This window comes from Rhinolophus ferrumequinum, chromosome 27 (assembly GCF_004115265.2).
Source record: "Rhinolophus ferrumequinum isolate MPI-CBG mRhiFer1 chromosome 27, mRhiFer1_v1.p, whole genome shotgun sequence".
Lineage (NCBI taxonomy): Eukaryota > Metazoa > Chordata > Mammalia > Chiroptera > Rhinolophidae > Rhinolophus > Rhinolophus ferrumequinum.
In genome coordinates, this window is record NC_046310.1 from 21823076 (window position 1) to 21835119 (window position 12044).

Here is a 12044-nt window from a genome sequence, read left to right on the forward strand (position 1 = left end):
TCATCACAAATGACACTCCCACCCCCAAGTCCAGGCTTTCAGCAAAAGGTCAACAAGCCTGTGCCAAGTATATCCATGACTGTGGGACACCCTGCTCCCTGCAGGGGCAAGTGAACACTGAAACGTGGCCATCTGGCGCACACTCATCCACACACAAAACCCTGATCGGGGGTGTAAAACGCATGTTATAAATAGGTAGTGTCATTTATTGTGAAAAACCATATGACACACCCAGGAACCCCATGTACTTACATCTGAACTGCCCTCACCAACAGATACATTAATCTCTCATTTATTTCTTGGAAGAGGCCCATCGTTCCATTGAAGGAGACTGGCTCCTCAAAGGACTCAATTATAATAACAACGCCTTTTTGTACATAAACATAGTAAAACAAATTAAGGTGATTTTACTGTAGACTTACAGAAATTAAGTGAGGTTGTTAAGAAATGACTCCCTAAAGTAAAACAAATAACAATATAAGTCAGCAAACCAGCATCGTGTACTATGTGGGCCATGGAAAGACACCTGCTTGAAGACATGGAGGCACTTTGCCACATGAAATTAACCACTTTTGAACATTTAATTTCTTGATCTTCTGAAAAGCAGATTAATACATCTTTTTTTTTAATTTTATTTTTTAATTTATTGGGGTGACGATTGTTAGTAAAATTACATAGATTTCAGGTGTGCAATTCTGTATCACATCATCCATAAATCACACTGTGTGTTCACCACCCAGAGTCAGCTCCCCTTCCATCTTATGGTGATGTTTTAGGAACTACTGTGGTTTGATTATCTAATTATTAGTAATAATTTGGGGAAAACTCTCTAATGGATAAGACCATTCATAGCTACCCGTGAAATGGAATTAAGTCATTAATATCATCACAATGTGAAATTTGTAACCAATGAGAAAAAATCTGAGGCCAAGTTCACCTCTATAAAAAGCATTTGCTACTCTAGCAGACGCCGTAGTGTAAACAAGATTTTTAAAAATAGTATTTGTTTTTAAAACTGAATTCAACTGCTTAAATATTTAAATTTAGAAGTATATCAAACTTGTAAAATTACTATAAATTACTCTTTTTTAATAAAACAGGAAATTGTAAGAACCATCTTGTTATTTTCATTGGCATGGTGTGTACTTTAATAGAAGTACATGGGACGAGGTTTTCTAATTCAGACTACTTATTAATTCAAGCTGGCTGTCATTCTGACCCTGAATTACTGAGGTTTTAATATTGTGATATGTTTGATTTTTAGGTCATGTAAATGGAGCTTCAATGCTAGAAGGGAATAATCTCAAGTGATCAGAAACTCCTTAAGGGCAAGTACTGTAGGCTTCCTGCTAACTGCAACAACAGTAGGCAAATTGCTGATTTTTAATGTTTGTTGGTTGATTAGTAACTAAAATCACTTAAAAAGACCAGTGTCAGAAGGTACTCTGTCCCGGGTAGAATTATAAACAATGCCCTCATCCCCTCACTATTCAGGTACCTGGTCACCTATTAGGTGACAAAGGTAGAGGAGGCTAACGAGACAATTCAAACCACCTTTAAATATGTTCTACAGCTATACATTTTGTGATTTGAGGTCCAAATAGGCAATGTTCTAATTTTAAGAATGTCAGTTTGACAGTTTTCAAAAGAGCCGAAGTCATCAAAATACTTAGGGATTTTGACAGTTTTCAAAAGAGCTGAAGTCATCAAAATACAGTGGGCTTTTATAACTAAAGATTTTCATCTTCAGTGGTAACACCAAAGATTAGGACTCTATTACAATGACAGAAGAGCTGTTAGGCGGAAGGAAGGAAGGAAGGAAGGAAGGAAGGAAGGAAGGAAGGAAGGAAGGAAGGAAGGAAGGAAGGAAGGAAGGAAGGAAAAGAGAGAGAAAGGAAGGAAGAGAATGGAAGAAAGAGCCAACAAATAAACTTGGATTTTGAGTATCTTTTTTGTACCTGAAAAAAACAATGTTTCACCTGTAAGTCTAAAGAACTCTGTGATACTTGTGAATGTACCAGTTTAATAAGCAATAAAGAAGCTCCATAAATGTTCATTTTAAACAGCGACTTCTGTTCTGAACATGAGCTCATCTTTACCAAAACCCTATGAATGAAAGAGTATTGCTAAAATCTTTTCCCATAGCTATATAAAACTTGTGAAAAACCAACTTGCATGTCTTTCCTTCAGTCATGGAAGTGACTGTTCAATTTTATAAAACGATATTCAAATTTTAATTTGTAAGCTCAGTTGACAAGTTACTGTAAGTCTCTTAATAACATCAGACTTTTAACCATGTCTTTTACCTTCCACTGAAATGTCCTGAATAGCAAAGCGGAGGATGATGGTCCAGATCATGCCCAGGGTCATTTTCACGTTGCCGTCGACAATCTCTTTCGGGAAGAAAAATCAGCAACACATTAGTGTAAAGATAACATAATCAGTACATACAGTTTTCTTATAAGCTTTGTTTCCCATAAGTTTTGACTTCAGAGATATTGGAAAAAATGTATACGGAAAGACCATTTATATTTTTATAAGTGTCACAGGGTGTCTAGTTATACATATGATATTCATAACCAAATGTCTCCAGTTTAAATGAATTCTGAGTTAATAATAAGCACAAATCTTGCATATGCATAACCGCTGAAAACAACCCATGAGTTTCCAAAGTTTAAAGACGAGATGAGCTAAGGCACTAAATACAGTTGCCCCCCACTTATCCGTGGGGCGTATGATCCAAGACTCCCAGTGGATGCCTGAAACTGATAGTATAGGACCCTGTACATACTATGTTTTCTCCTCTACTTACACACCTTTTCACTTAACGAAAGCACTTCATGGCTTCTCTCCAACATATCCAAATTGCCAGCATCACTATTCTTATGCTTTGGGGCCATAACTAAGTTAAATAAGCGTGAGTTGAACACAAGCTCTGTGTCCGGAGATCTCATAACCAAGATGTCCACTGACTTATGGGCAGGGAGCACCGACAGCCTGGAGACGAGGGACAAAGGGATGATTCACATCCCGGATGGGCTGGAGCAGGATGGAACAAGATGGTGCCAGACCTCAGTGCTACTCAGAATGGCACACAATTTAAAACTTATGAGTTGTTTATTTCTGGAGTTTTCCATTTAACATTTTTGGACTGTGGTTGACCATGGGCAATGGACACTGCAGAAAGTGAAACCATGGATACGAGGGACCACTGAAACGAAATACAGAGAACACGGGCTCATTTTTATCCTCGTCCCGCTTCCAGCTCCCCAGTCGGCAGGTTCACAGACGCGGTTGTGTATAATGGGAGGGAAGGTCGTCTCCGCTCCTGCCAAACTCACCAGGACTCCCGATCGCCCTCAGAGAATGAAGAGGGAGAATGTCCTTCCTATTACTTAGTTCTCATTAAGAGTTATTGGGATGTATGAGTTCTTTCTCATTCCTATAATCGGTTTGAAGATGGCATGTATTGACACTATTCTTTACAAATAACCCTAGAGCCTGGTCTGCCATTCATGGCACGTCTGTCCTCATCTCTGTGCTCAGAGACTAGTGGAGAGCCTGACATCCAGGGCAGGCCCCCAGCCCCACCCTGAGGCCACTGTGGCCTCAGGGTTACTCCCGTCACAGCTTACCTTCAGCCCCGATGGATACCAGTTTCACGCCCTTGCTGGCTATATAATCCAAGGCTTTGTTGACATTGGCTATTTTGTGGAACCGCATTTTTCCTCGGTCAGGTTTGGGCAGCCTTTCCCCTGTTGGATAAAAAAGGAACAGTGTAGACAGAGAAAGTAAACCCTTGAGGCAGAATCAAGATGCCAAAATTCAGAGTCCCTGCTTTCCTTAAGTGAAAATAGTTGTTTCTGATGTGTCCCAGTTTCTAAATCACAGAGGGAACATGAACCACAAAACTTTCAAGATCAAATGGACCAGTGGGGAGCCATGCTACTAAGGCCATATGCTTTTCCGATCTGCTGGGAGTGTCCAGTTCAGCCTATGAACCAACTTACAAATGAGTCAAGAGAGAAACTGCCTGGTGTCGCTGGAGCACTGGGGCTGCTGATTAGCTGTCAGAAGAACTCAGGGCAGCCTAGTTCAAATCACAGAGGTGGCTGCCAGGGTTCATCTCAGACATCTGATTATGAAGATATATGGATCAGGGCAGACTGGCCATCAACCTTCCCAGTCACACTTCTTCAATGGTGACCCACTCTCTAGTCCAAGTCTAAACTAGCCAACTGATATTCAGGGCAAAGGATAACCCCTCTGGGATTGAATTCCTGTTTCCATAGTTTTGCCAGCGTGTACACTGGCTTTTTGCATGACAGATAATTCTGGAATACACACTAGCTAAACTAAGAGCAGAGAGGGTAGCATGGTGGGTAGTCATATGAATGTCATTTTTTCTTCCCTTATTTTGTTAGTAGGTGGGGGGGTATAAACATTATTTTATTAAGTCAATTTTAAACAGAGCTCTCTCCCTTTTAAACAGAAAAATAACTCCAGGCAGACTGCTCTTTGAAAGGATTTCTTTGCCAATAATACCTCGTTCTGGCCCAGCCAGGGTCAAAGGAACCTGTGGTGCAGTCACGTTTACATAGAGGCATATGTACTGCCCACATGCAAAAGAACCAGGAAAGGGCAGCATGGATGGGAAATGCTTCAGACCAACCTGAGATGACTTCCAAAAGCAGCATAAGCTTCAGGCCATTCCTGAAGTCTTCCTCGATGTTCTCAATCTGGGTGCCAGCTTTCCTCAGGTGGGAGTTACACCAGGCAGTGAAGGTCTGCAACGAGAACCACGCACAGCTTAGCACAGCCCCGCTGGCTGGCAGACCCCTCTCCAGGGACAACATGCGACATCTCACACATTCTGGGGAATCTAAGACGCTGGAGCTCCTTGGATCATGAAACAGAATTGGATGGGAAGAATGATTTAAGGCCCAAGGTACGATTTTAGTAAAATTTCCTCTTTAGAGACCAAAAAAAAAAAAAATCATTTATTTGGTATATCAACCTGAGGAATTTTTGCCTTGTTTGAAAAGGTGCCACAATTACTTACACCTATGCCTTCACCTTCTGTAAACTTCTTACTTTGTAGGAAAGATAGATTAAATAAGGACGTGCTTATTCCCTGCACATGAAAAGAACATACTTGCAGAATGGATGAATAAATAATGTTTAAAACTTGTCAAATGTCTTCCTTTAGAGCAAAGGGTGGGTGGTACTGTGTCGCAGAAAGGGGAAAGGCGGAGGGACCCATCACCACTAATTACCTACAACGAGTTACCCTGGATGAACAACAGTTTTAAACTACTGACTAAATCAATGAAACAAATTTGCAGTATTGTCAATCATTAAAAAAATAATAGTAGTAGTAATATGACCACTTACTGGCATAGACCCTGGGTTTCAAAGACAATTAGACACAGATCAGCCCTGAAGGGCTCAGTCTAGTCGTGTTAACAAGTTACCAGGGCGATCTTCAGAGGAAAGATGGACTATATATTAAGTGGCATCCAGAGTCATTCTGCTTATTTTTCAAGCTTCTTTTAACTTGGCTTCCACTTGTGCACTATTTCCTGCCAAAACCAGATTAGAAACGCTCCTGGCAGCTGTTGGCCAAGAATGCAAACTGTCCCCTAGCCTCACAACAGCTGCTGGGCTCAAGAACAAAGCGCCCGTACGTTACACTGGGCGGAGACGCACAAATAGGCTTGTGTTCCAGACGCGAAAATGAACCTCTCAAAAATAGACTGCTTCCAAGGAAGACAGCAGACGGTTTCCATAAAAATGGTTTTCCCGGGTAATAAAGATTTCCAAATCTGACTCACAGTCACTTATTTCAAGAAATATGTGATGGCATTAAGTGCTAGCGCAAGAAGAAAATGTAGGTATTTTCTTGGATTTGCAGTAATACGTACATTGGTTATCCTGAGAGCCTACACTGATAATTATTTCTCCTAAAACGCACCTACGCTTTAGGTAGAAACAGAAGAGAGACTCTAAGCCATATATTCTAGATCTGCACCCAGTCAGCGTGCCAGCCACTGGCCACATGTGACTATGTAAATGGAAAGTAATGGAAATTATAAAATGTAGTTGTTCAGTTGCAAAAGCCACCTTCCAAGGGCTCAAAAGTCACATACGGCTTGTGGCCTCTGTGTTGGATGGTGCAGAAGGTTCCATTGGACAGTGCTTCTCTAGATCATCAAATTTTGTTTTTTTTGAAGCTAAGATAATTACAGGAGTCTATTGTTTATTTACTGAAATATTCCTTACGTGTTTGCTTTTTGAATAGGTAATACATGTCCTCGGTCCACAATTCGAGTGGGACAAAAGGCTGAAAGTGAAAGCCTCCCTCTCATCCTAGTTCCCAGTTCCCTTCCCCAGAGATTTGGTTTCTTGAGTATCTCTTCAGTGATGTTCCACACATGTATGAACACACATACACAAACACATACACACACACACACACACACATTTTTTTTTTTTTGCCTCTTGAACTCAATCATACTATACACATTGTTCTACACTTCAGTGGCTTTTTTCCACTTAAAAAAATATAACCTAGATATCATTCCATACCATATCATTCCTTTTTATGGCCGCATAGTATCCCAACCTAAATATCAATCCATAGGGAGCTAGTTACCGCAACTTACGTAACTAGCTCCCTATGGATTGATATTTAGGTTGTCTCCAGATAACTAAGTTCTTAGAGTGAAAAATATCGCAGGCCCCATTTTCAGCAAGTAAAATAAAGGTGTTGCGCTTTGTTTTTTTTCACTGACAATATTGAGACTAGTCATATAAATACATTTTGGGGAAAGGTACAAGAGAATAGCAGCTTGTGACTTTTGAAAATGTAATTGACAGAGAGAAAATATAATGATATAAAATATTTACATAGTTGTTTTTCTTTAGAGTCTACTTAAAATGGGCAGATACTGCTGATGCAAATTACCTCATCTCGTTACCATGTTACAGAAGTCCCTGCATAATGACAGTATCAGAAGTCCTTCTGGGTATAACCCCCAAGCTGCTGGTGAAATCAACACGTTTCCCGAGCCCCACTCTGGAATCCTGTGACATCTGTCTGATGCCACCCTTTTCTAGGGATAGATACAATGAAGGTCATTTACCACGGGTAATTTTCAGTTGTGCAAACCCAGAGAACAAATTTAATCTAAAAGGCCACCTTATTGAGTTACGTCTAATGAAGTGTCCGTATCTTTAATGAGTATTTCTCAGAGCCAACAAGGTGGCACCTAACCAACTCCAGCACTAAAAAGGACCCCAACGGCTCCGTTATAACGGCCATGTCCCCATGACTCACAGTAGGGTGTTTTCACGTGGTACTTCTGAAGGATACTTAAACCATCAGCAGTGTCTCCGCCGTAATATTCTCAGACATAATCCAGGAGCCCAGGAAATGCTCCTCAACCCCTAAGACATGGCAGTTGAGAGAAATATCAGCTGCAGGAGTTTCTGGGAATATCTGTGAGCAAGAACTGTGAGCCGCTCCGATGGTAGGTAAGGCCTTTTCCCTTTTCGTGAACAACTTACCAGCAAAGTCCCAAATCCACAAGAACTGTAACACTACTACCTTGTTCAAAGTTAAAAGATACAATATAACAACCAGCACTTATGTCCTTGCCTTTTTCAAAGTTAAAAGATACAATATGACAACCAGTACTTATGTCCTTGTTGAAATGTTGAGGTAAGCTTGTGTGAATGAATGCTATGCATTTGACTGTGGTTTCTTTTTAAATTAATTAAACCTGTAGACATAAACCACCTATGTTGTAGACTATCGCACTGAGAGAATGGAAAAAGGCCTTTTGATCAAAACGAGTAATATCTGTATGAGTAATTACTTAGATCATCGTTTATATAACACAAGTTCACATCTCTACCTGGACGAGTTTATCACCTGGATAAAGAGATGAGGACAAAAAAAAAAAAAAACAATCCTAAGTCTGACAGGGTTCTGAGTATGAGTATATTTCATGTGGTCAATTATCACTTCTTTTAGCAATAAGGTTCTAGGCCTCAACTGGCTCCTAGAAGACTCTCTGTTCAATTTATGACTCCATTTTTCTCCAAGCAGAAAAATCTGGCAACATAACATATACAAATTTCCTTTATACTTCTTAAACCAGTTTGTACTTTAATAATAATTACATCAAGTACTAACCTCAGGTCACACTTCCTGAAATGGAGACTCATCACAGCCATGGGCTTTTCTGAACAAAACACAGCAGGGTCCACTGAGGGCTGGGACATTCGGCAGAGCCTGCAGCATGAAGCTCGGGGGGCTGGCAGGCCTGAATGGCTTTAGCTTCTAAACCTACCGATTATAAAATGGCATTGTCTGTCAGGTCCAACAGTTTGGGACAGTGTCTGAGTGTTCTGTGATTTTGAGTGTGCAGGTCATTTACTTTCCTCAGCAAGTAAAGACATCAAGAGGCTCATGATGTCAGTGCCTGGCCTGCACCCTTCGGGGTAATATAGCCGAGCCCCAGGAAAGCAGGAGCAGTGGTCCCCAAGAAGGAGCCAAGAGGACGGGCAGAGCCCAGTCCAATCATGGCTCAGAACTCAGATGCTATTTCTGACTCGGACGCCGTACAGTTATTTGTCCTTCATGTCCTGACACTCTCCCAGCTATATATAAAAATAAAAAAGGATAATAATTGTCATGATCAAATGTATGAAATAGGACAAAAGGTTATTAGGAGGAAAAGAAACACAAACCCGCCAGCCAACAATGCCTGTCACAGTGGTTCTGCATACATTCTCACATAAAACTCCAGAAAATCACACTCTGTCAATTAAGTTCCTTTTCTAAAGGTGCTCCATTTATGTTTCCATTGACAATAATCACTTTACTAGTATTCTCTTTTTTCCACTTCACAAATTTCCAATTTGCCAAGATTCCTTCTAATTGTTCTTTCTACATATTTGGCAAGTAAGAGGGTTCTAGAAAACTGCACACTTTTGTCAAATCTCTAGGTAACGTAGGAGGGGGAGGGACAGAGCTGCTTCTCTGAAGTCAATGTAAGCTCAGCTCTGGCATTTAAGAAAGGAAACCCCACCCTTGTAAAGAGCAGGTAGTGACAGAAGCAAAAGACACTGGTTCACTACAAAGCTTTACAACTCCTCGGCCAGAAAGACCCCCATCCAGCATTACAGGAGGACCCTCACCATTACAGGGTCCTCACAAATGTTACAACGCCCCACACTAGGGACCACTCCAGAAGCACAGCAGAAATCAGCAGGGTGACTTCAATGTAAATATTCAGACACTCAACCCTCTTGAAGAGACATTTAAACAGTGTTTCTGCGGCAGTTTCCACTGACATCAGGGGAGCTCCCTGGACTCAGAAGCCACTCCCAGTGGCGGCTGACCCTTCAGCAGAGTGAACACTGAATAATCCTCTGATCTTGAAAGAACCCCAAAACTCCACGTGTTGCCAAGTGACCAGGAACACATTTCAACGACTCACAAAACATTTTTAAAAAATTAATCACAGGAAGAGTATGTAACTAGGGGAGTGTTAATTTAAGGGTCCTGCACGTGCTACGATAAAGTAGCAGATGCCTTGAAAGTCCATTTGGGGCCCTAATGTTCTCCTAACTTGCATAACCAGGCATCTAACTCCACAGTGGGCAGCCCTGTTATTCTCCACCCACAAACCTCAGCTTCGTCTCCCAGATCCTGCTCAATGACACGGCAAGTGACAGCTCAGTTTAGCAATCCCTGAAAGGCAGGGACCCTAAAAATCTGAAGTCTGGCTCTGTGACCAGCTCAGTATTTGGTGTGGGCAGGTCAGTCGCCATGTACTATTAACCAAATTCAACTAGTTGTCTGTGAAGTTTGATGAATTACAAGAAACTAAAAAATACTTCACAAATAGAAATGCTATCGGATCACAGAAGAACAGCAATCAGTGACAGCAATTCAGAGAAACTCGAGGTGCTTTGGGGTTTAAAATGAAAGGGAATTCAGTCATTGCAAAGAGAAACAAAGACAGCCTGTAGTCACGATTTAAGTCTGCTTGAGCACAAGAGCTCTTCCCCCTCCAAGAACCCAGCATACACAAGCACCGCACATTTCAGACTGCTGCTGTGCACAGGCAGAAAGGGGTGCGAGAGGGCCTGTGACCCCAGAACCCAGAATGGGCTCAGGTCTTTATCTTTTCCTGATTTGTGAAAATACTCATACTTCCGTTCAGAGAACAAAGAACAGCATTAGCATATCTTAACTTCCTCAAGGTACAAGGTTTCAGAACATTAGTTTTTGCTGATGGGGGTAAAAATATTTTGCGTGTGCATTTGTTTAAAAAATGTATTCCTCAGGGACAAGTGATATAAAGGGCTACATTTGAAATCAGGACTTGGTTCATAATGGTCCAAAGAACCTTAAGGTTAACTCGTGTGAAAAGGCAAACCCCATTGCACTCCGCAGCAAATGGAGGACCCCCTCTGGTTTCCCAGGTTTTACATGCCTGCAAGAATACGTGCTATGGATTAAAGAACCAAGATGAACACTGTAGCCTCGAATCCTGCCTTCTTCACCAGTATGTCCCCCAAAGAACCCAGCACCCAGCAGGCACCCCTATATTCATAGTCATCAAACAGACGACTGCCTATTCAAATGTTCAATACCTCAAGTTTAAACTGTGCAAATTTCAGTCATAAATCAATTGGGACCTCAAAGTATCAAAACACTGCTTTTAACTTGAGTTCCAGGGAGACGCACAAATATAAATTTCATTACTCAAAGACAAAGCAAGAAAGAGGCAGCCTTTCCCTATTAATTCACCTCAACAAATTCTGCCTGCATGCAGGATTTACAATCTCTTTCTGCCACCAGAGTTAGGATAGCTAACAATCTCAAATTAAGGGGTAGGAAAGCCACAAACAATTCAAGAGTTACCCGAGGCACATGGCCACCTCCACTGAACATTCTATAAATGGTGGTGACAGTGACACACAGAGAAGAAGGGATTTTGTTTTCTGTTCTAGACAGTGCCTGGAACACAGTGGCCCTCAGTAACTATTTGTGAAATAACATCTTATTTGTCAGATTTTCTGGGACAGATCAGAGAGAACAGCAAGGAGATTTTTTTTTTTAATTGAAAAAAAAAAAAAACAACAACTGATGAACTAAAAATCTGTATCTGCTCAAGTTCCAGGCTTTTAAAAACCATTATTATCATGTCAAACTTAACGCAGAATCCTTAAACGTTAGAAAGGACTCTGTAATCTTGCCAAAGGGGGGGAAAAAAAGCCTGGTGAAAACTAAATGGCAACCTCACTGCTGAGGGTATCTAAAAATAGCATCAGGCTAATGGATGATACTTTAAGTAGGCAGGTGAAAGATTGTTCTCCCAGAACTTGAAAAGAGAGTCCTGTCCCGGTCTGGTTTTACTCAGAAATTCTGAGCCATGAATTTTAGGCTTCAGTCACCAGGTTCTTAAGAGATTGACTTCATTTGGTCCCCGAGCTGTTCAGAATACATAAAGAAAGGTGCCAAAAACTCTGAGGCTGCCTAACAGGAAGAAAAAAAAAATGCTTTTCAGGTTTTCGCACAAACCCAAACGTAGCCCAGACGAATTCCATTTTGAGGAATGACCTCTCACATACATGGAATCTCCTCCCTAACTTCCAGGAAAGATGGAACAGGATAGAATTATGGAATTTGGAAGGGGAAATGGCTGATAAGGCTCCTTGTTAGCAGGGAAAATCGGAGCGTCTATGGGAAACGGGTGCCTCGTCTGACGCTCTCCTCCTCGGCTGTCCTACAACTATAAGCCATAAATACGGGGCGCAATGCAAAGCAACTCCTGTCTGTAGACTAGAAATGCCTTCTGCTCAGCACTGGGACAACCTCCCTCGTGCCCAAGAGAAGAGCTTGTCCACCGGGCCAGGCTTGTCACCATTCCTCATCCCCAAAACATGCCTGTTCTTGGGATTCTCCGAACTGGCGGTTAACACGTCTCTGGTTTGTCATTAATTGGTTAACATCTTTAACAATT

The 12044-nt window shown here is 41.4% G+C and overlaps 1 protein-coding gene across 1 annotated transcript in view; it reads right to left on the reverse strand.

The window, feature by feature from the left end:
• Positions 1-12044, reverse strand: part of ACTN2 (actinin alpha 2) — a 60816-nt gene that overhangs the window by 34226 nt on the left and 14546 nt on the right. The window contains exons 2-4 of the mRNA XM_033099690.1: positions 4673-4787; positions 3636-3755; positions 2307-2393 (exon numbers count right to left, since the gene is read on the reverse strand). Of these exons, the coding sequence (XP_032955581.1) occupies positions 2307-2393; positions 3636-3755; positions 4673-4787 (322 nt within the window). The remainder of the gene's footprint in view (positions 1-2306; positions 2394-3635; positions 3756-4672; positions 4788-12044) is intronic.